Raw genomic sequence first — 25,604 nt, forward strand, 5'->3', positions numbered from 1 at the left:
TAGGGAGATCCTTTGATTTCTTGAATGCAATACTTTCATAAAATATCTCATCTCGATTGACTTCTATTCGGTGTCCTTCCTTTATGTAGATCTTATAGGCCTTAGAAGAGTTACTGTAGCCCACAAATGTTCCCTTCATGCCAGATGGATCCAACTTCTTTCTTTTATCCTTAGGTATATGTATATAGATAGGACAACAAAAAATTCGAAGATGATCTATGGTTGGTTTCTTCCTAGTGAACATCTCTTTTGGAGTTTTGTTATCTAGAGACCTATGGGGACTTAGATTTTGTATGTATACAACTGCCTTTGTAGCCTCACCCCACAAAAATTTTGGGAAGTCTTGATCATGTAACATTGATTTTACACTTTCTTCAATGGGTCGATTCTTTCATTCTGCAACTCCATTTTGTTCGGGATTATATGGGACTATCAACTCCCTCTTAATTCTAGACTCCTTATAGAAAGCTATGATATCCTTGGATGTATATTCTCCTACATTATCAAATCTTAATATCTTGATTCTTCTTTCTATAAGGTTCTCTACTTTAGTTTTGAATTCTTGAAATTTTGTAAATACTTCATGCTTGGATTTCAATAAGTAAACCCAAGTCTTCCTTGAATGATCATCTATAAATGTGACATAATATAGATGACCTTCAATTGATTTAGGAGTCATAGGACCACGAACATCGGAATGAATAAGATCCAAGATTTCTTTTGATCGTGAAGCACTGTTTCGAAATGGTCTCTTGGCGTTCTTACGCAAGTCACATCCTTTGCACACTCGTTCATGATCTTCTTTTAGTTTGGGGATTCCATTTACTATTGAACTTAGAGTTGGAAGGATTTTGAAATGGAGATGTCCAAATCTTCTATGCCAAAGTTCACATGGGCTGATTTCAATGTGAACCAAAGCTTGAGCAAGAGGAGATATCAACCTGTAAAGTCTTCCTTCACGAATGCCAATTACTCTAGCATTTTCTATGCTTGAGTTCTTACTCCATACTACAACTTTTCCATCAATGAAAGCCACTCTATCACCTTTATCTTCTAGACTTGAAATGGAGAGTAAGTTCTTATGCAAACTTGGAACAAATAGGATGTTGTTGAGATGAATATTGCCTCCATTCTCCAGCTCTATTGAGGTTGATCCAATTCCTCTTACAGGATAGCTCTTATTATCTCCAAGTTCTACGAAGTAAGAAGATTTTCCTTTTGATAATGTCTTTAGTTGCTTGTGATGACTAGTCATGTGTCTTGATGCACCACTATTGATCACCCAAATGTTCTCATCTTGAAATGTGCCAGTGAGTGCCGAGAAGAGTCCTTCATCCTTTGTCTTGGTCACTTCCTTCTTTGGAGTAAATAGAAGATTCCATGCTTCCTTGATACCCTTCTTGAGATGGCTTGCTACCTTTGAACACTTCTTGAGGAACTTCTTTAATGTAGTAGAGATCTTCATAATGCCCTTAGCCAACCTTAGCTCTGATACCATGTTGAGAAATCTATAGGGCAATGATTAGAGTGATTTCTCTTTTCTTGATAACTTCTTGTGATGTATTTTAACTTTTTCTTACTTATTAACTTCTTTACTTATTATTATGTTTGTATATCATCAAAGAACTACCAAAACAAGAAGAGCAAGAACACAAAATATAGGCTACAAGTCAGGGCCAAAACCTCTCCAATCGAGAGGAAAACCCGCAAATATCTTGTCTTCCTTATAGATTCTTCAATTGACGAATTCCAAGACCTAGACGAAGATCAATACCCTCCAAGACCAAGTCCAACCTTTCTGAATGATGTGCTTTCCTTGAACAATTCAGACCTAGTCAAATCTCTTCCAGTAGCACAACTTCGACCTCCAGCTGCAGAATTTCGGCCTCCACTGCAGACCTGAAATTTTCAGCCATCTTGTAGTTGCTGCTGCCACACATGTGAGCTTCATTTTAGCCTTCCAAGGCTTCCTTAGACCTTCGCTTGGCTTTCTCTGACTTCTGGAGCTTGAGGATGACTTCTTGTGCCTTTGCTTGACCTTCTTTCCTTCCCTTCTTCAAGCCTGAACTTGTAGAGGAAAACCCTAGATCTGCTGCAAAGACCTTAGCCTTCCTTCCCATGTGTGAGAGACAGATAGTCCAAAACCAAGTCTTCTTCACTCTTTTCCTTCTTTGTTGCCTTCTTCTTGTTGGAAAATCAGAAAGGCAGTAAAGATTTTGTCGATCTTGATAATGACTTTTGATGTTTCTTATTATTACGATTCTTTATATCTTATTTCTTTAGTGCATCAAGCAATTACCAAAAGAAACAACACATAAAACAATGGATATAAGACGTAGGCACATGGCAGGGCAAAACCTCCCTTGAGGGGAAAATCTAGTCAAAGTAATTCTTCCTTTCAATAGTATTATTTGAGACTCTTCACCCTAGACCTTGACCAGACATTCCCTTCACACCAAGTCAGTGTCCATAAGATTGACCTCTTCCCAGCAACCTTGGCTATGCAACAACTTGTAGCAGCGAACAACTTCTGACAATAGTCTAACTTGGAAGACTTCGATCTCCCAATCTAGAGCACGAAACAGAGAGAGACCACCACCAAAATTTCGATTTTCCTCGACTCCTTAGACTCACCCAAAGTTACATTCATGTCAGCTTCACGACAACAAACTTTCCCAGCTACCCAGTTCGCACTACTGCCCAGTAACAAGATTTTTGCACTTCTGCCTAGTAGAGAGAATTTGAATTTGATGAGAAGTGATGCTCCAAATGAATTCGATGTCATTCCTTTTATAGGCTTTTTGTGGGGTCGAATAGGGTCTTAGGCCGACTTGATCTTGCCTTGGGCCGACATGGTGTAGAGGTTCCATAATTCATATTTGACTCAATACTAAGCCTTTTTATATGATTCAAAAGCTCAAGAAGGGTCCTTTTAAATGTGCATAATTCTATAGACTCATAATAAATCCTAGAAGTACTCAATGGGGACTTTGACCTAAAACATGGTGACCCAAGCATGAAACCCATACTCTAATAAGTCACAATAATAAAATAAAAATTCTTCTCTTTATTCTTTTGACAAGTACATTACATGATGACTCAAGTACATTATTGAAGACCGAACATAGTTACATTTTCCAACAGTTCTTCCTCTTCCTTCATTTGAATGAGTGAGATGTGTGCTTCGAGGAGGTCGAGTTTCCTAGTTTATATAGGCTCGTCGAGGTGGACATGGCTCCTCATTTTAGGCTGACTTGGTCGTGAAGGGTATTTTGACACTTTTAAAGACAAAATAATTTTCTTTACAAGTTACAATGTGCTCGAAGGGGTCCTCAAGTTATGACAATGACTCTTTTGACTTCTTGATCGAGGATAAACCCTAAAAGCACTCAATGGGTGCTTGACCTATAAAATAAAAGACCTTGAGCATGAAACCCATGCTCCAAAAATAATAATAATAATTTTCTTTCATCTTACAATTTACGAGAATCAAAAAGTACATTTCATATTTCTGAAGATTGAACCTAGTTACACATTTTTCAACAAGTGGGAGGGGCTCCACAACGTCACCTGCTGATGTTACTGGGAGTGGGAGGTCATCATTTTTTGTTCCATGAATCAGACGTGGAGCACAACCTTTCATAAAGCTAGTTGTTAAAAAAAAGAAGCAAGAAGTAGATAGAGTTATGGGGAGGTGTCTTTTATGGAGTGACGTACTTCTTAGTTGGTAAAATATGTAACTAGGTCCAGTCTTCATAATGACATATGTAATTATGATTTTATGTATTTAATGAAAAGAGAGAAATAAATTTATTATTTGTATTCTTTAGCTATTGAAATATGTGACTAGTTTCTGTCTTCATAATGACATGTAATTGTGATTTTATGTATTTAATGAAAAGAGAAAAATAAATTTATTATTTGTATTCTTGAGGCATGGGTTTCATGCTCACAAGAAATTTATTTTTAGGTCAAGCATCCATTGATTGCTTCTAGGTTTGTCATAAAGTCAATTGAGTCATTGTCATGTATTGAAGACCCATTTGAGGTTGTTACATATTGTAAAGAAAAAATTATTAAGTCAAAATAGAGTCAATAGACCCTCCAAGACCTCGTCATGGCACAAAGATCAAGTCGGCCTACATGTAGGGACAAGTCGACTTCAAGATAGCAATTCATACCCCTCACAAGCCTATAAATAAGAAGGAATTCGGCCTCATTTGTATACTCACTCAAGAAAGTTCGATCTCCTCAAGATAGAACTTGGAAAAGGTTGAAGAAGAAGAAGAAGATAAAGATCAAAGTTTTTGGGTCTCTCTCTCTCTCTTTCGTTAGGGTTTCTATTCTTTCGGGGTTAGACAAAATTTTGAAGCTGCATCAAAGCTGTAAAGCTGAAAGATCGAAGCTGTGAAGCTGCAAGGTCGAAGCTGTGATGCTGCAAGGTTGAAGCTGTGAAGCTGCAAGGTCGAAGTTGTGAAGCTGCAATGTTGAAACTGTGAAGCTGGCTCTAGATCGAAGCTGTGAAGCTTCTAGGTCAAAGCTGCTGAAGTTGCATCAAGGTCGAAGCCGTGAAGCTGCTAGGTCGAAGTTGCTGAAGCTGCTTGGTTGGAGTTGCAGAAATTGTTGCTGGGGTCGAAGTTGCTGGAAGGTCGAATTTTGTTGTTGGAAGCTGTGGAAGGAAGGCTAGTTCGAGTGATCCATGTCAAAGAGATCTTGACCATCGATGAGGATCAAAATCTCTTTTATCTCATCCGTCGAAATTTTAAATGTTGAGGAAATTTCACAAATTTTAAATTAAATGCATTTTAATATATTAAAAATTAAAATTTTGCATTTATTTCCTTAAAACTTTGACTTATTATTATTTTATTTTATTTTTATTATTATTTTTTTATTTTTTATTTTTTGTTTTTATTTTTTTATTTTTTAAGCTGTGGTTCACGGTCACTGAGTGGCCGCTACATCCACGGTAAAGAAGCGGGGCAGTTCCACCCGAAGGGATCTGCCCGTCGGCCATAACAGGCCTAACCCCGAGGGCGTCGAGGAGATTTGACCCCGTGACCTCCCAACTAGGAAAGTGCTTAGCAACGAGAACTCGACCATTTGAGCTATCCCTTGGGGCTATTTTTTTTTTGTTTTATTATATATGTTTTATTTTTTATTTTTAATTTATTTTTATTTTTATTTTTTTAAATGGACTCTCGAACTTAGGCTTTGGGAATTTTACCTAGGGCCTAAGACCTATGAGGGGATTAACTATTTTCTAACCCTCAAGACACTTTACATCATGGTTTTTACATTTTTACATCTCAAGGGGGAAAACCCATTTGACATAGACCCTCATAGACTACCCAGTTCTGCGACACAAACATAATCTAGCAGATCAAGCAATTTGTAATAAAATAACCTAACCAAATGGTTAGGATTATTCCCAAATCACTTTTACATAGACTCGATCTAGCACACTAGGACTCCCCTAAGATTCTGATGACAAAATCCATTCCGGCTTTGGGGTTAGGCTAAAGGAAAACTTTGCCGATCATGGACCAGTGAGACAAAAAACCTTGCGGAACGTAGATCATCACTAGAAGATTAGGTTTACCTAGGCAATTACAGACATGATACAGATTTGCTGAGATTATTTACAATTTACACATGCAGACTGGGTTTACAATATAACATGATCAGGTTGATGATGATAGTCGAATGGCACAGACACGTTGATCAGGTGCTATCCCTTTTTCGAAAAAATGGGGTGTACTGCTATGGGTAGTTGACACGTAGTGGTCAACAGGGCCTATAAGTTAGCTGCACCCAACCACTGAGAAGTTTGCATCGACGGATTCGAGACAAATTGATGACAGGGTGGACACAAACACGAGGAGACTAGATTGCAACAAATGCAATTGTGGCTAGGGAAAGGTGCAAGTCACAGGAGATCCAGTTGCCGTCAGGAGTCGGTAATAGTGGACAATAGCCGGAAGAGGCTGCAGGTTCCACAAACAGGTAAGCTTCGGGTGACATGAACAGGCAAGTTGCGAGTGGGTATAGGGTCTGAGTTATAAAGACGAGACAAGCTGTAGGATTCCAAGGGACACAAATTTTATGTGTAGCAAGTAGGTTTGATAGGGTACGAAGGATAGTACCAAAAATGGGTTACATAATGCATCTAGCATGATTGGCAGAGGTTAGCCTTTAGAGATAGAGACGAAGACTATATCAATCAAGGCATGGTAGAAGTCTTCAGTGATTTTCTGATGGCATTAACTGGCTTGAGGTTCGAGGATAGGTTAGATGGGGTCTACAACTTCAGTCTAAGAAGGAGAGTATAGCGCTGGTTCTTAAGGAGAACAACCTATGAGAGTTTGCAACCACCAAGATTATAGCTCCTTTATATGTTATAACTTTGGAAGTTCATGAGTTGAAAGATGTGAAAGAAAGATATATCATCATGGATGGGTTGTGTTGAGAAATATATAGGGAAATAGTTAGAATGATTTCTTTTTTCTTTATAACTACTTGTGAACCCTTTTTACTTTTTCTTTCATATTTGCTTATTATTATGTTTGATTATTATCAAACAACTACCAAAACAAGAAGAACAATAGTACACAAGAACACAAAATGTAGGTTGCAAGCCAGGGCCAAAACCTTTCCACTTGAGAGGAAAACCTGCAAATCTCTTATCGTCTTATAGATCCTTCACTTTGATGAATTCAAAGACCTCTAGGCCAAGACCAATACCCTCCAAGATCAAGTCCAACCCTTCTGAATGATGTGCTTCCTTTGTCCAAGTCAAACCCAGTCAAATCTCTTCCAACAACACAACTTTGACCCGCAACGTCAAAATTAAGGCCTCTACTGTAGGTCTGAAATTTTCTGCCCTCCCAGCAGCAGCTGCTGCCACACGTGTGAGCTTATTCTGACCTCCTAAGGCTTCTTCAAACCTTCGCTTGGATTTCTCCTTCTTCTGGTGCTTGAGGATGATCTAATGTGACCTTCACTAACCTTATTTCTCTTCTTTCTTCAAGACCAACTTGCAGAAGAAAAACCCTAGTCCAACAGCAGAAACCCTAGCCTTATGTGGGAGAGAGAAAGAGCCCAGAAAGAAATCTTCTTCGTCCTCTTCCTTCTTCGCTTCCTTCTTGCTCTTCTTCTTCACTTGGATGAGTAAGTGATGAATGTGTTCCAAGGAGGTCGAGTTCCCTCCTTTATATAGGCTTCTAAAGGTGGACGTGGCTCCTCAAAATAGGCCGACTTCCAGGCTGCCAGACTGACTTGGTATTGAAGGGTTTTTTGACACTTTTAAAGGCAAAATTAATTTTCTTTACAAGCTACAATGTGCCTGATAGGGTCTTCAACTTATGACAATGACTCTTTTGACTTCTTGACCTAGGACAAATCCTAAAAGCACTCAATGGGTGTTTGAACTCTAAAATAGAAGACCTCGAGCATGAAACTCATGCTCCAATAATAATAATAACATTTTTTTTTTCTTTCATTTTACAATATACAAGAATCAAAAGTACATTTCATAGTTATGAAGGCTGAACCTAGTTACACGTTTTTCAACACTAACTCTTAACTAGGGAGGTATTCGTAAATGGTACATGGACATTCTCAATCTGAAGATATCTCATAAGAAGAGTCAGATTGGTAACCCATTTGTTTAACATCATAACAACCAACATTATCATATAGCAAGGCCTTCACTAACAACTCTATCTCTCCACAAGATCATATCACAATGCTGGTGAGACCAATGATTTATAGACACCATCATCATTGTCTCTCTCGGAACATAGCTCACCTGGGTACTCTCATAATATGTTCCACCAAAACTATTCTTATCCTGGATAGCCAATCCTCAAAGAATATCGGTCCTCTACCGCTACTCTTATCTTGGATGCCCTCTCACATCCTCAAAAAGTATCAGATGCCAGATGCTTACCCAATCCTCCATTCTTTCTTCCCAAGTGAAGACAAGAATGATGTGCCTATCCCTCCCTCTCAACCAGGGAGGATATATCAACTAAACCAAGCTTGTCTCTCAAATACATAAGCTTCTTGTTAGGAAGAGATTTTGTCAAAATATCAGCTACGTGTTCATCAGTGGAGATATACCATAGCTACAATACACCATGTTGTACTAGCTTCTGAGTGTACCGATACTTGTTGTTTATATGCTTTGTCTTTCCATGAAACTCTGGGTCTTCAAACAATCTTATATAATTGGTGTTATCACAATGTATCACTATAGGGTCCATTGGTCCTTTGAATAAGTTAGACAACAACTTCCTCAACAAGACAACTTCTCTGCTTACTTCACAGGTTGCAATGTATTCAACCTCAACACTACTCAAAGCAACTGTGTCTTGCTTTCTGCCCATCCATGAGATCATGGAAGATCTTGTTGCACTCAAATTGCCAAAGTTCCAGCGAAGCGGAAGTACCAAGTTTTTCAACAAGGATCAGATCACATGTCTGCAGTCAATGTGTCATGGTCATCCCATTCTGCAAGTTGTATATTGTAAATGATCTTAGTAAAACCTTGAGTCTATGCAACAACCTAGGTAGGCCTATAATTTGATGACGACTTCCATCCTAAGAGGTTTTTTAATCTCGTTGATTACTCGTGTTTTTAGACAAGGCTAATTAGAAGAGTTTTTTACCTCCAGCGTAAACCCCAAAGTTAGGGTGAAATTTATTGTCGAATTATTAGGTGAGTTCTAGTGTTTTTAGTCGAGTCTGATGTAGAATTTTTTTGGGAATACTTTAAGCTAACTGGCCAAATTATTCTATTACAAATCACTTGGTTTACTATATCATATTGTGTCGCAGATGGGTTATGTGTCTAAAGGGTCTAAGCCAAATGTGTACAACCTCTTTGAGTCTTGTAAATGAAAAATCTTATGCATTAAAGGGTTGGAAAAATAATTAAATCTCGTGTAAATTAATTAATTTTTTTGGCAAAATAAAATTAAATAGTAAGTCAGAAAATTAATTAATTAGAGTCAAACTAAATTCTTAGGAAAATAAATTCTCCAAATGAAAAAATTCGTGGGTCTTAAAAGAGTTAAATTTTAAAGGTCCTCCACCAAGGGAATTTGTATATTTCAAGAAAATTTGGACGCTTGGACCTTGGTGGTTAAGTCAAACTCAAAATTCTGAGGCAATTAGCTCAAAATAATTAATTTTGAGCTAATTAAAAAGGAATTAAATGATAAATTCGAAAATTCCTCAGATAAAAAAAATTAAGGGCCAAGATTAAAAGATCTTGAAGTGTTTATCAACGACCAAGATTATTTTGACAAGGATCAAAGAAACTAGCCATTATTTTTCCATTTGGAGGATTCATCTATAAATTAAAGAGTCGGGTTAGTCTCTAGTCATCTTGATCTTTGGCTAGAATTGCTGCTGAAGCATTTTGTAAACTATTGTCCCGCTGGGAACTATTTTTTCTACTATAATAAAAGACTTTCGGGTGCAACTTGTGGTGTTCTTATTCGCTTATCAGTGGTATGTCTTGACTACGAGCTTCTTATGTGGTGCTTTATATTATTATTTTAAGATAATACATAGTGTTTGCAGGTACTCAACCCTTGGTCTCCAAGTTCACAGATTGTGGGCAAGGGTTACTTTGCTTGGATATTTACCTTTTATATGGTGGATTGAATCTTTGCTAGAGCTATAGTGAGCATGAATCTTTTTGAAGCGCTTTAGCCATTCTTTCAAAGAAAAAATATCATAAAAAATTATTTTCTCAAAATCTATTTTGAAAAAACCTTTGTATAATTTGTAAACAATTTTGTTATTTTATTTGTAAATTATTCTTCTAACTTGGGTTGAGGTTTTTAGATTTATTTTGTATATATTTGGGGTTTTGGTGATTTTATTTTTTATTTTGCAGGTTGGATCAAGAAATCAAGTGGGAGAAGAACTAGATCTAGGCCTTTGAGGGTAGAATGTAATCTCTTGGAAGTTTTTGCAGGATTTCCCACGGAGAAATTTTCGGAAAATCAAAGAGTTGAAGCATAAAATTTTTGAACAAGGGTTTCAAACTTTTCAAGGCTGCTAGCCTCGGTTTCTCCCTCCTAAGCCTCAATGTCCCTCCTTCTGCCCTCTTCGTCTTGGTTTAGGGCCATTTTTTGGCCTTGTCGTGGGGTTTTGAGGCCTCGGCCTCGTTCCTCCTCTTCTCCTGGGCCCTCCGTCCCCTCGGCCTCCCTCCGTCCAACTCCCCTCGACCCTCTCGACCCTTCATCCTCCTTTGCTCCCTCTCTTTTCAGCGTTCCTCCTCCCTTGGTGCCTCCGCTAGGCCTTCCTCCCTCCTCTGTCCTCCCTCAGCCTCCTTCCTCAGCCTTTTCTCCCTCTTTCCCTAAGCTGCAACCCTCTAAGGGCTTGCGACTCTCCCTTTTTTGGCCTTTAGGCCATAGGCCATAGGTCTCTAAGCCCTCTTCATCCCCAATGCTAGCCTCATTAGGCATAGCATTGGCCCTTTGTGGCCATATCCTTCATCTTTGGGCCTTTATCTATCATCCCAATGCTTTAATCCCCACAAATTTGTCATCCTTAGCCTTACTCTCCCTTTTCTTGGCCTCTTGTGCCCTAAATTGATCTGGAACCCTAATATCAAGTTCTAAGGCTAAATACTTGGCGGTTTTGCAGGCTTAAGATCTCAAAATTCATATTTTTCAAGTGGCAATTTGATGCCAAAGTTTCAAAGAATTTCAACTACGAGATCTCCAAGGCCTTGGGCCTAGGGTTTGACCTCTAAACCCTTGTTTTGCTTCAGTTTTACTACAACAGTCAAATCAATAATCTTTAATCCCTAAAATCACATTTTAAATGGTCAAAATCACTCAGAATTGCAAAATCTAAATTTTTACAAGTTTTGGTCACTTGAGCATCTTGAAGTTGGCCTAGATCTAATTTTTCGCTTGCTGGAATTTTCTGCGTAAATTGCTGAATCAAGTCTGCAAAATTTTCTGAATCAAACACTTAAAGAGGGCCAAAAATTTCAAATTTTCAATTTTCAGCAAAATTTTACTATTTTTGGATATATTAGGGATTGTCTTAAGTATTGTTGGGTTGCTGATTTGTCACTGTTGCACTGTTGTAATAAACATATCAGTTCTGAAATTTCTGAATCACATCCTCTAAATAGCTCCAAAAATTGATTTTTTCAAGTTTGGCGAAATTTTACTATTTTTGGACATCTTGGGCATTGTCTTGGGCCTCATTAGCTTGTTGATCTGCGATTTATTTACTGCTGTTATAAATATTTCAGATCTGAAAAATTCGCTGAAAACATACCTTAAAGGCCCTAATACATCTGATTTCTCAGTTTACTTGGCAATTGGGCACATTTTGCAGCATTGAGTAAGCATAGGCATCATTGAAGTAGCATTTATTTACTGCTGTCATAAATTGTTTACTGCTGTCATATTAGTCACTTACTGCTCATAAAAAGGATCATTGGAACATAAAGTGCCTAAGTGTTTTCATATCTTGTTACTTGTTCCTAGCATTTACATGATTAAAGTGACTAACATTGTTGGTTTCTTGAGAATTTAAGTTTCACATCTCTTTGGCATTATCACGTATAATCTTGTTGAACTGTGATTGGCATCTTGATCAATAAGTGGATAAGTTGATTTAATTGACTAAGCATCTTGTGGAATATTGTTGAAGTTTACACTTGTCTCGTTTAAGGATTGTCATTTTAATATTGTTGAGTACTCGTGCTATAAGAAGATTCTCACTAAGTACTTAAATAACTCAAACAATCTTAACTCAAGACAAATCTCACTCATAATCTCTTGCATTAGCATACTAAGTCTAGATTGCACTAATAATTTACCTCTTAGCATAAGTTAGGTTGATAGACATAGGACAACCCTTCTCAGTTGGCTTGAGGGGCCTCGACAACTCTTCGGTGGTTAACACGGTGACCTTGTAGTCATCAGGGCCACAATCTCTACAGTGCCGGAGACATCGGGTGATAGGAGCACAATAAAAGGTATCGCTAATCAGGCCCTAGCCTGCTTCCTGTTGGCCTCTTTCCCACAACCTACCTTGGAGCCCAACTTCAAAATAGTTAAGGGAAGGTTACATCTAGATTAGGAATTTAACTAAAAATAACCAAGATCTCTGCATCACACATAGGTCATAGGTTTGCATATCATTCAGGTTAGTTAATCATCTTAAACAACGGGTGTCCATCCGGTCATTGGGTTCCAATTTATTATAAGAAAGAATTTGTGACTCCATTAAGGCACTGGTTTCATACTTTAAAATCTAATTTAATCAATTATCTTGTTCGGATTTTGCCAATTGGCTAGGCCACTCATCCGTGTCTCCCAAAGAAGTTGGTTTCCAACTTGTTCTCCTTCATCTCATTAATAGGGACTATCCCCCATAGCCTGTTGTTAGGAGACAACTAGAATGGAGTGGGTGGGCATCAGAGTGACAATCCCCGTCCTGAGCGTTTTTGCGGTTCATGTACAATCCTGGTAACTTCCTCCCCAGTCGAAATCTATATATCCAATCAAGTGGAAATCATTCCTCGTATCATATTTCATGCAGTAGTGGATTGTTCCTTGTAGATATCTCAGTATATGTTTTATTGCTATCCAATGATCCTGCTTCGGCTCCACTTGGAATTGACTGAGAACATTTACTGCAAAACATATATTTGGTCGCGTATTCATCAAGTACATCCCAATCAATTGTCTATACCTGGAAGGATCCATAATGCTCGATTCATAGCTCCTTAGTCTTTTCAAATTTGTGATCAGGTTTGCAATCCATCATGTCAAACCTCTTCAACATTTTGATCACATACTTCCCTTGACCTAGATAGATATCATCAGATCCTTGCCAGACTTCTTGTCCCAAATAGTAGTGCATCATCCCTAGATCCTTCATGTCAAATTCCGCTTCTAGATGTTTCTTACATTCTTCAATTCAACCTTCCACAACTTGTGAAAATTTCAAAGCTGAAATCCTCTTGCAACAACTGGAAATTATTCTTCTAATTGTTAATTAATATAACAATTTATTTGCTATGGTAAATACTGAATAAATCACATTGCAATCTTCTCAAATAAAACTGCGGAAGAAAATAGCATTGGAAACTGAGAAAATCTAGCACACACACTTAAAAATGACACCGTTATTTTGACAATTGTCCTCGGAAAAACCCAACTTGGGAAAATTGGTGCAATAGTGAGGGTTTTTATTATTAAGCAACAGTGAAATTTGAGTACAATCTATGGATGCCCAACTGGCAATCCAAACAACAAGAAAATATGGCCAAAATTATTTAAGGGAATTACACTTCTTCCACAGGCCACCCCGACACAACTTTCCCTTAGAAAACGCGTCCTCCTGGACCATCTGCGTCAGCGTCTGCGCAGTGCTTGCGCAGACCCTTGGACATCTAAGCCCAAAACTGTCTCTGATGAAGTCGTTTTGTTTGTCTTTTGAGGAAACTGATTCTTTGGCGCTTTGGAAGACTTTTTCGACCTCTGGAAGTTAAATTGATTTTTCCTCTTGCCAATCGAATTGCTCTTCTGAAGCAACTACGTAGTCCTCTGCGTTGCCTCACTAGGAATAATTAAGCCTCTTGCTGCAACCTCTTAGGATATGGAAAACTTCCTTCAGATCACTGTCTCTGCCCCTCACTGACTTTGCTTCAGTCTCTGGCTTTCCGACAATTGCTGTTGTTGTCTGGAAATCGATCTACCAAGGAAATCGAACTCTCTGGTGTATCTTCTCCAAGTGCCCATCGACTTCTTCTTATAATCCTATGATGGGACTCCAACGACCAAGATTAAATCTTAATCAATGGCTAGGATCATCTTGAGGTCGATCTGTGTGAGTTTTTAGACTATTCTCATCTTGACTTAATTAATTCTGATTAATCAACTAGTTTCCTAAGTTTAGACTTAGGAAACATTAAAAAGTAGGTTAATAATCTAATTAAGTCATCTCTAGGTGGAATTTCTAGAAATGATTATGGGTCTTAGAGATCTCATGTATTCTAGCCTCCACCGAATTTCGTGGCTAGAACACATCCGATGCTACAAAAAGTAACGCACCTGTCAAGAGAAGATAATCCACATATAAAAGAATGATTACTGGCTGTCCCTTCGCAACCTTAATGTAAAGTTTCATATCAATAGAATTCTGAAGCCTAATCTTTGTAGGTATGCATCCATTCTAGCATACCATGCCCTTGGTGCTTGCTTGAGGTGATATAATGCCTTCTTCAATCTGCAAACATATGCCTCTTTATCTTTAACTTCAAATCCCAAGGGTTGCTCTATATAGACTTCCTCATCATTTGTGCCATTCAAGAATGCAGTCTTGGCATCCATTTGGTGGATGCTCCATCTCATCGATGCTGCCAAAGAGACCAATGAACGCATTGTTGTATACCTTGCTGTCGGAGCAAATGTCTCTTCATAATCAATGCCTTCGTTTTGAGAGATGCCTCTAGCCACAAATCTTTTCTTATATTTATCAATACTTCCATCTGTTGCATGTTTAATCTTGTAGAGCCATTTGGAAGTTACCACAGATTTGTCTTCAGGCCTAGGTACGATCTCCCAAACTCCATTTTTCATTATCGATTGATACTCTTCATTCATGGCATCCTTCCATTCTTGGTGTGTGACAACTTCTTCAAAGGTGGATGGCTTTGCTTCTATCAATTTCGTCATATAGGTTGCATACCCAAAATATCGTTTGGGCTTCTTGCTTTCCTTGAATGTGCCTTGAACTACTCCATGACCTTCTGCATCAAGTAGTGTAGACTTCAACCAGTTAGGTCTCTTTCTAGTTTCAGGGATTACCACAGGTTGTATAGGCTCACTGGGACTTTCATCTTCATGATTTGATTCTTCTTCCTCCCTTGTAACTTCTTCTTCAAATACCAAAAGTCTTCACCATTAGAGTCCATAGGGAGATCCTTTGATTTCTTGAATGCAATACTTTCGTCAAATATCACATCTCGACTGAATTTTATTCGGTGTCCTTCCTTTATGTAGATCCTATAGGCCTTAGAAGAGTTACTGTAGCCAACAAATGTTCCCTTCATGCCTGATGGATCCAACTTCTTTCTCTTGTCCTTAGGTATATGAATATAGACAAAACAACCAAAAATTCAAAGATGATCCACGCTTTGTTTCTTCCCAGTGAATACTTCTTCAGGAGTCAAGCTATTTAGTGACCTGTGGGGACTTCGATTTTGAATGTATACAACTATGTTTATTGCTTCACCGTACAAGAATTTTGGCAAATCTTGATCATGTAGCATTTCTTTTACACTTTCTTCAATGGATCGATTCTTTCGTTCTGCAACTCCATTTTGTTTGGGATTATATGCGACTATCATCTCCCTCTTAATCCCAGACTCCTTAAAGAAGGCTATAAATTCTTTTGAAGTATACTCTCCTCCATTATCAAATCTTAAATTCTTGATTCTCCTTTCTGTAAGGTTCTCTACTTCAGCTTTGAATTCTTGAAATTTCGTAAAGACTTCATCCTTGGATTTCATTAAGTAAACCCAAGATTTCCTTGAGCGGTCATCTATGAATGTGACATAATATAGATGACCTCCAAGTAGCTTTGGAGTCATAGACCACAAACATCTGAATGAATAAGATCCAAGATTTCTTTTGACCTTGAAGCACTATTCCAAATGGTCTTTTGGTGTTCTTACCCAATGCACATCCCTTGCAAACTCCTTCATGATCTTCTTTCAGTTCTAGGATGCCATTTACTATGGTATTTAGTGTCGGTAAGATTTTGTAGTGGAGATGACCAATACTTCTATGCCAAAGTTCACATGGGCTAACTTCAATGTGAACCAAAGCTTGAGTGAGGGGAGTCATCAATCTATAAAGTCTTCCTTCACGAATCCCAGTCATTCTAGCATCTTCTATGCTTGAGTTTTTACCCTATGCTACAACTCTTCTATCAATGAAAGCCACTGTGTCACTGTTATCTTCTAGACTTGAAATGGAAAGTAAATTCGTATGCAAACCTGGAACAAATAGGATGTTGTTGAGGTGAATATTTCCTCCATTCTCCATGTCTAGTGAGGTTGATCCAATTCCTCTCATAGGATAGCTCTTATTATCACCAAGCTCTACAGAGTAAGAGGACTTTCCTTTTGACAATGTTTTTAGTTGCTTGTGATGGTCGGTCATATGTCTTGATCCTCCACTATTGCTCACCTAAATGCTCTCATCTTGAAATGTGCCAGTAGTGCTGAGAAGAGTGCTTTGTCCTTTGTCTTGATCACTTCCTTCTTTGGAGTAAATAGAAGATTCCATACTTCTTTGAAGCCCTTCTTGAAATGACTTTTAACCTTTGAACACTTTTTCAGAAACTTCTTCACTGTAGTAGAGATCTTCATAATGCCCTTAGCTAATCTCAGCTCTGACACCATGTTGAGAAATCTATAGGGCAATAGTTAAAATGATTTCTCTTTTCTTGATAATTGCTCGTGATCTCTTTTTACTTTTTCTTACTTATTAGCTTATTATTATGTTTGTATATCATCAAACAACTACCAAAACAAGAAGAACGATAGTACACAAGAATACAGAATGTAGGCTGCAAGCCAGGGCCAAAACCTCTCCACTGGAGAGTAAAACCAACAAATCTCTTCTCTTCTTACAGGTTCTTCAATTTGATGAATTCCAAGACCTCTAGACCAAGACCAATACCCTCCAGGACCAAGTCCAACCCTTTCGGATGATGTGCTTCCTTTGTCCAAGTCAAACCCAGTCAAATCTCTTCTAGTAGCACAACTTTGACCCCCAACTTCAAAATTTCGGCCTCTACTACATGTCTGAAATTTTCAGCCCTCCCAGCAGCAGCTGCTGCCACATGTGTGAGCTTATTCTGGCCTCCCAAAGCTTCTTCAAACCTTTGCTTGGATTTGTCCTTCTTCTGGTGCTTGAGGATGACCTAATGTGGCCTTCGTTGACCTTCTTTCTCTTCTTTCTTCAAGTTCGAATCTGTAGAAGAAAAACCCTAGTCTAGCAGCAAAAACCCTAGCCTTACGTTTGAGAGAGAAATAGCCCAGAAACAAGTCTTCTTCATCCTCTTCCTTCTTTGCTCCCTTCTTGCTCTTCTTCTTCACTTGGATGAGTGAGTGATGAATGTGTTCTAAGGAGGTCGAGTTCCTTCCTTTATATAGGCTTCTAAAGGTGGACGTGGCTCCTCAAAATAGGCCGACTTCCCAGCTGCTAGGCCGTTTTGGTCTTGAAGGGTATTTTGACACTTTTAAAGACAAAAATAATTTTCTTTACAAGTTACAATGTGTCTGATAGGGTCTTCAACTTATGATAGTGACTCGTTTGACTTCTTGACCTAGGACAAATCCTATAAGCACTCAATGGGTGCTTGACATCTAAAATAAAAGACCTAGAGCATGAAACTCATGCTCCAAAAATAATAATAATATTTTTTTCTTTCATTTTACAATATACAAGAATCAAAAGTACATTTCATATTTATGAAGACTGAACGTAGTTACACATTTTTCAACAGGTTGAATGATCATGTGATCCCTCACATATCAGGGAAGGATAATGCCTTTTAGATGTGAACTGCAATGATGAGCCTATATCAAAGTGACAATCAAAATCGAAAAATGGTGTTGAGAGAGAAGCTTAGGAATACCAAGATGACTAAATTAGACAACATGGCGTCATAGCTCACAAGGACTTAGAATGATCGAGATGACTTTGGAGCTATTGAGGTAGCCTTGCTAGATGATGAGCTTGTAAGGACAACCTCAAGTTCTCAAAACCTAGGCTACTTTTATGATAGGAATTCTAGCAAGAGAACATCTACTAGATTGGAACTGACTGTTGGATGACTTCACCTAGAAGGAGCTCAGGGAGAAATCCTTGTTTGGAGGACAACAAAAGAGTGGAGATGATGAGAACCTTGCTCTTGCCAGTCGGGCAATGGGGAGCAAAGGTTCGAGTAGCAGGGGAGAGGAGTCAACCTCACAGCTGTAGAAGAAGGACTTGACTAAAGTCAAGTGTTTTCCTTGTAAGTTGGGACACTATGCTTCATGGTCTCTGGAAAGAAGAAAGGGGGAAAGGACATGCAACTAGTTGTAGTTGCATCGGTATAAGTCAAGAGGAGTTTGATAGGAAGTTTGAGGTGGAATTTGTACTTGATTCCTATCATACCTCATGTACATTACCAATGGGTGCATGGCTGTTGGGTAGTGGAGCCACAAGGCATATGATAGGAGCATGCGATCAAGTCGACATCCTGACTGAGTGGGACTTAGAGCTACATGTAGAGTTTGGTGTTGATGCCAAACATGTAGTTAAAAGGGGTTGGAACAGTGATATTCCAACTTGATTCTGGTTGCCGGAACTCAAGTGAAGTTTGCTCCCAGTCTCCATGATGTAGAAGAAGGGGTTATATGTTTCTTTCCAGGATGGGAAAGTACTGATCAGACCCAACAGTTCTTGCTCTTATGAGGGACATGTCTTAGGAGTTAGAGAGAGCAACATTTATAGGCTGAACTTTGAATGGCCAGCCTATTCAAGAAGTATGGAGCATGGATGAACTCGTGGTTTCTTAAAACCATGGGTTGTACTTATATACCATGAACACGTTTTTAATTTGGAATGAGTTGAGCATGATGAGACCGTGATGAGGAGAGGCATGATAATTGGCACAAGGTTTCAAAATATCATGGGCAGATTTGATATTTACTGCAGAGGAATTTATGGTGTAAGAATTTATTTTATCATGGTGAATTTTTCAAGGTGCAATTGAATCCTCTTTCATATATATATGACTGATAATTTATCATCAGAATGGCACAGCTAAAGCGATTTGTACAGTAATTTGTCATCAGGGTTTCTTGGTGCTATCATTCTTTAACCTTAATTTCCATTTGTGTAATCAGATCCCTCATTTTTGATGGGATCATTAGGCCTAGCAATGTGAAATGCTTCTGCATCTTTTTCTGGCTCCTACAATGTAACTTCATACTTCCAATCCTTCCATCTTGGTTTTGGTCTAGCTTCCTTTTCTATGACAATTCTTTTCTTGTGTCAACCTGCTGTTGCTACAGACTTGCCTTTGCTGCTGTAGCCCTCCTGCTGGCCTATCTGTGTCCACTTTGCTGTTGCAGGCTTTCACTAGTTGTTGCTGTCTTTCCTTGTTACCTCAAGGCCACTTCTAAATGACTGCAACACTGCCTTAAATTCTTAGGAAGGTGAACAAAACACCTCCATAACAGATTGAGGAATATTATTGCAAGAATTTCTCTTGCCTCAAAAGGTGTCAGAAGCTTTCAAGACCTCTATTCCTGTGATACAATGTAGGAAAAACGATGTCGGTGATTCCAATTCTCAATCTTGTTTGAGAAATTTATATATATTATATACATCAAGAATGATGCTGCTCATTGCTTTAAACAAGAGTAGTTGTTTGTGAATGAAGAGGCAAAATTTTATATGATTTACTTCAATAGAAACATTGTATGAGAGTGGTCTTGTATTCTAGTTCCTTCTCACAGCAATAACACTGATGGCATCTTTCAAATGTGCAAGACATAGGTCTCACTATACATGACCTCCTTTTATAAAAGTACAAGATGGGAATTCACCTTGAGACAAAACTTGCCTTACATGTAGTTGTCTATGTAGAAGCTTCCAGTGACCGATCTGCTCACATCATTGATGACATCATTATGATTACATTATTGACGACCTCATCCTGCTTGTAATGATGGTATCTTCTTACTGACTTATAATTGACTGTGGACTACTTGCCTGGTATGGCATGTAGTAAGACCTGGCACTTGGATATAAACACATAATCATAATGTTCTAAACTGTGTTTCAGGTGTGGTCATTTGATTTTAACTTCTGATGGCGTGGTGTCACTGATTTGGATGTCGTACAGATTTTGGTCCATGAATCATCCTATCAAGTCGAATAGTCTTTTAGTAGGGATTTATGTTTAAAATTTATATTTTTATTTATGTTTCTTTAGTCGCTTGTATTTATATTATTCTTTAAATGAATTGGTCAGAAATCTGACTCTGTATTTATTCAATTTGATCAGGTTGTCTTGTTGATGGAGAAAGTCCGAATGCTCTGGCAACCATTGCTTCAGCCACCTATTTATAAGAAAATTCTGCTTTCTGTTTTGCAAGATTTATTTTCCAGAATTGGTTCAGAGATTCTTATGCTAGATGATATGGCTGTTGAAGAGACTTTTCAGGTTCTCTTTTTAAAATCTATACGCGACAAATTTAGTATAACATTTTTGTGAATAAATTAAAGGTCTGTATCATTCTAGCTACCAGCGTGGCTATGGCTGACATTATTATGGTCTCTTGCAGCTACAAAAATTGATTAAGACTGCATTCCAAAACATGTCTTCTCTACTCAAGTCTGTCGTAGATGAAGATATTGGAGTACAAAAGTCTGTAGAAGGCGTTGTAAAACAAGAAGAAATTTCTGAAATACCATGGGATCAACTTGAAAAGTTGATCCCTTCATTGCGAAAGCTTAGACGAATCACAGGCATGTGCTCTGTTTCTATGTAATAATGTATTTTGCAGTTAATGAATGCCGATGTAATCCTTGTCATTGAAGTTATTTGGGTTCTCCTTATAGCCTGTGACCAATGCCACTATCCTTTTCAACTAATTTCCAAAGCCATTAAATTGGTTTTGTTTGCATTACAGATCTTTTGGATATGCCATTAAGATCAATTACACTAGCATGGGAGAATGGGGAGTTGATTGCCAGTGGCTTCACCTCTTTAGAGGTATTGAATCTTCACTATTACTTCGATCCAGTTTCTCTGTCTTCTGACTTCATCGTGATTTTATTTAGGTGCCTATCTATCTTGTTTGTTATGATTGCTGCTGTACATCAGAAGCACATGTTGTGGGAAGTCAAATGAAGATTTTCTTTAATATTTCAATTTGTCCTAACCACTGGTGCGACGATGAGGGACCTTTATTTTATCTGTTATATTTCTAAATTCTTAGATTTTAGATCTCCTAGTAAACCATGTTGTACATGTGCCTCTCCATTTCTTTTTTAGACAAGGATTTGCAAAGAATAGTTGTGACTCCCCAAACACATGCTTAAGAAGGGGAAAATACAAAATTTATTAATGTTCATTTATGACAAAAAAAGTCAACAACACTATCAGAAACATCATATATAGTACCATGTGAGAGTGCCTGGGGCATTTCCAAACTATGTGCTAATGATAAAATAGTAAAGCACTGGAGGCGTGGAACTTGCATTGTTTGCCTCATCGTTACATGTAGGTATCTATTAGTACATATGGAAGAACATGCCCACATGTACAAATTTTGGTTCACAACTACAAGTGGGTATTTGCTCTGTTGTGACGTTGATTAAATATGGCTTGATTATAATTTATCAGTGTTGAAAATTCGGTATCGGCAAAATATCGGTGAGGGTCCTGACAACATCTTATCGGCAATATCGGCGAAAATATCGGCAAAATATCAGAAAATATCGGCAAACATAATTTTTTTATTTTTTTTCAGATTTTTAAACATAGCCAATATTTTCAAAATATGACGATATTTAGTCGATATTTTCAAAATATCACGATATTCTGGAAATATCGTGATATTTACTCAGCGATATATCGTTTTGCCAAAAATATCGGCGATATTATCAACACTGTAATTTATTACTATGTGTAATTTGGTGAACAAAGTGACAAAGTAGCACTCAATAGTGGGTTGGAACCATAGATGCAGACAAGAATGTGTGAATGAGAAGCACAATTTAAACTATCCCCAAGCATCAAATGGATGGAAACTGATGAGGAAAGGAGAAGCAAAGCTTGGGAGGAAGCTTCTTTATAAATTGACTTTGTTGTGGACCAAGAGAAGAGGGATTCAAGTGGAGAATCCTCCTCACAAAGAACATACACATAATGACATCAAAGAACCAATACTAGAATTCCACAACAAGATTAGTAGACCAAACAGTTAATGCAAAATCAAATGTAAAAACATACATGTCCTTTCAAAAACTTTATGTGGGTAGGAGGGGTAGGGTGCGAAGGCACCTTTATATTGACACCAACTGAAAAAAATAAATACAAAATGGAAGATTTCACCTTGAGGAGGCGATTGAAGTTACCTCCAGTTCTCTCTTTTTGGGGTTCTATCCTCCTTACGACTCTCTCACTGGTTTTGGAGTGAATTGGGTAGCATTTACACCAGGTTTGTTCATGTACTCTTTCATGGAGTGAAAATATTTGACTGATATGGGGTGGGCTTGATCAACCCAACTTTGAAAGTGACCATGGATTTGAATGAACCGTGGAACTAGATGTGTACTTGGTGTAATGTTAACTGCACCAGTCTCAAAGGATTTCCTTTGCAGTTACATGGTCAATGAACTGAGGTAGCATGCAATATTCCTTTTAGTTGAAGTAGGAGTTGATTCGTAAATTTCTTGAATTGACCTTTTCACCATGGTTCTTGAGCTTATAAATTGCATTTTAACATCATTTGTGATGTCAAGGCCAAGCACATAAGTGTCACAAGTGGAGAAAAGTGATGTGAGAACAATTATAATTTAGATTAATTGGGCATAATGGAACCACAGTAAGAAATTATGATTGTTAATTCTTTAAAAACAAATCAGATCTATTTTGTCTCATTAATTTACACAAAACCCAGAAAAATATTATACCCAAATAAAATTTCTGAAATGCTGTAAAATAAATACCCTGGTATCTCAACTTCTGAAAATTAATATGCAGCAAAAATAGCAAGAGAAGCAGACATAAAACAGCAGATAAATGACTTCGAAAAATTCTCCTTCACTTTTATATTAATTAGGAATATTAGGGTCAGACCCACAAATAATTTTACATAGAAATTTATCAGCTGTAGCAAGACTTGTAACTCGGCTTGCTGTAGGAAATCGATAAGCTTGCTTTAAGAAGAAATCAGCATCTAATATGGTCTGAATTTTGGCATCTCTCTGCAATAAATTTGGCCTCTTTTCCCCTGCTGTACGGCCCTGTTCCAGTGATGTAAGTCACCCTTTTTTGCTCCCTAACTTGACCTCCTCAAGCTTGTACGGCCTATGCACATGAGGGCTCAGCTGGCTGCTAAATCGGCCTGTCCTTTTGGTTGTACTCAGCCCTATCTCTCCTCCACTTGGCTCCTTTCGACATCCAGTTAGCAAAATTCCCACCTCTCTTCACTGAAGTTGAGCTACTTTTGAGAACCTCTCTTTCCCAATCACTCAACACAAGAATGTGTCTTCATCCTTTCCTGTAATATTCCTCGGGAAAATTTACAGTAAATATACAAAGAAAACATAGACAAAAACGACATAAAACAGTGAACACGCAATCAGACCATGTCATGTCCCTTCTCAAATGCATTAGCCACGGGTTGCAGCGACACAATTTTGGCGTCAATTTTGGCTTAGGAGGACCCCACACGCAGAACTTAGGAACTGTAGACAATTCGACTTTATTTCTGGCAGCTAGTGGAATTTGGGGGGCACCCACATGAATAATTCAAACTTGGCCCTTGCATGAGTTGGAGGGAATTGAATTAGTGGAAGGAGGGGCCCACATGAGGCTAAGGGGTCCCAAGGTGATAAAAGAGGAAGAAGCTCTCATTTTGCAGGATCTTGAACATTTGTAAACAAACACCCTTTGTATGCTCTGCTGCTTAGCGAGTCTACTGGCTATTTAACCACGAATATCTCACGCTGGAGATTCAACCTCTTCTTCAGGGGACCATCCATGCCCGCCCTAGGGAGGCTGTTCTGCTGGAGTTTCAGGGATTTCAACACAGTCACACACTTCAGCCTACAACGCAGAAAAGGGAACTGCGTATTTCTTGGGCAGCCAAAAACACGAAGGAGGAGTTGGAAGCCAGCAAGGAGGTTCATTGCTTGCTGGGACTCGGGAGTTCCGGGCGCTGAGTAGGCTGCTTGTTGAGGACATTTTCACTGGGATTTGCAGCCTGCTAGACCAGTGCATCAGTGGTACAAATTTCTGGGCAGAGGGATTGCATAGAGCCCTATAGTAGCAATTTTGTGGGGCTTGGGAGAGCAGTTAATCTTGGCCAAGCGCCATTCGGGGAGCAAGGAGTTGGATAGCACAGGTAAAACTAGCATTTCAGAAGTGTTTACAGAGGGATTTGCACACTGTTTCTTGCAAGTCGAATTTGGTAGCAGAAGCTGGGAGAGGGAGAGGCACCAAAGAGGCTGAAAATCCAAATTCAAAACTAGCGAAATTCCCTCCTGGGTTTTTCTGGGTTTTGTCCGAGGAGTTTGGGGCTGAAAGGATATAATTTTCTGGGCAATTTTTGGGCACATTCGAGCAGGTCGAAGTTCAATAGGGCAGTGGTTTAATGGGGCAGCGCAGTGCAAAGTGGTGCAGCAGCTGGGCAGCCTTCAACTCAGCTATTTTCCCACTTGGGGTTGGTATTTCTTGTTCATTGGGACAAGCTCAGGTGCACCATTCCATTTCATGTTGTATCTAGCCCTCTGATTTTTAATAATATGGCTCAGTAATTCCTGATTGGCAACGTTTTCATGGATGTCTAATGTGTGTTTTTATTTTTATATGCTGCTGCACTATTTATTTGCTTAATATCACTCACATTTCTACTTAGGAACATTACAATGGTATCAGAGCCTAGTTCTTGGCTTAGCTGTGGGGTTTGTTTCCTATGAGAGAAGAAGACTGGGAGAACATCACTTACTGGAGGCAGAGGTACAGGAGCAGAGAAAGGGAGCTAGAAATTACGCTAGATACGGAGGAAAGAGGGAAAGCAGTGGATGGAGAGGAGGAAATGGCAGAGCCCAAGAGCAGGGAGGAGATGGCTTTCGATAGCCTCTTGAGGGCCTTGAGTGACTTGGCCAAGGGGCAGAAAGACATGCTGGAGGAGATCAAATCACAGAACAGAGACAGGGCCACACCTAGAGGGTTTTTGTGTGGAGAAACTTCTGGGGCTTCTTAGCCTTTCGATCACCCCTCACCAGCAGCACAACGCCCTTCAGTTAGTGTGCCAACTAGGGCTACACTACCCTCTTTTGTGCCAATGGCACAAATCGCACCAGCAAGGGAGGAAGACACTCCCTAGATGGGGGATTACTTCAGAGAGTGGCAGGCGATGGATGAAGATTTTAAAGAAGTCCTCTCCTTCGGAGATTACTGCAAGCTCAAGTAGAGTGAGAGGAAGAAGGGGTACGAAGGATGTACTATGAGCTGCAGAGAACTATAGGGAGGATGTATTTCCATACATTTGATGGCATTGCCAAGTGCACAGCCAAGGCTTGGGTTGAAAAGATGGACATATACTTTCAACTCAATGGATGACGAAGCAGGAAGCCATTAAGATGGCAACACTGCACTTGGAGGGGGAAGCCCATGACTAGTGGTTCACAACCTGACGACTTTGGGGCATGCCCAGATAGTTTCTTATGAGGACTTCACTGGAGGGTGGTGGGAGCGATTTGATCAGAGGGATCCGGAGGCATCTTTCAGGGCGCTGACACAACTGTGCCAAA

The 25,604-nt window shown here is 38.9% G+C and overlaps 1 protein-coding gene across 2 annotated transcripts in view; it reads left to right on the forward strand.

Moving 5' to 3' along the window:
- ATZW10 (centromere/kinetochore protein, putative (ZW10)) overlaps positions 1–20,985 on the forward strand; it is a 286,264-nt gene extending 265,279 nt beyond the window's left edge. For both annotated transcript variants that reach the window (XM_089450059.1, XM_089450060.1), the window contains exons 11-13: positions 20,122–20,280; positions 20,402–20,585; positions 20,750–20,985. In XM_089450059.1, coding sequence (XP_089306185.1) covers positions 20,122–20,280; positions 20,402–20,585; positions 20,750–20,970 — 564 coding nt within the window. In that variant the 3' untranslated portion in view covers positions 20,971–20,985. The remainder of the gene's footprint in view (positions 1–20,121; positions 20,281–20,401; positions 20,586–20,749) is intronic.
- Positions 20,986–25,604: the final 4,619 nt, after the last annotated feature.

Source organism: Pinus tabuliformis, chromosome X (assembly GCF_031772625.1).
Source record: "Pinus tabuliformis cultivar Carrire ecotype Pingquan chromosome X, CPIR1, whole genome shotgun sequence".
Classification (NCBI taxonomy): Eukaryota; Viridiplantae; Streptophyta; class Pinopsida; order Pinales; family Pinaceae; genus Pinus; species Pinus tabuliformis.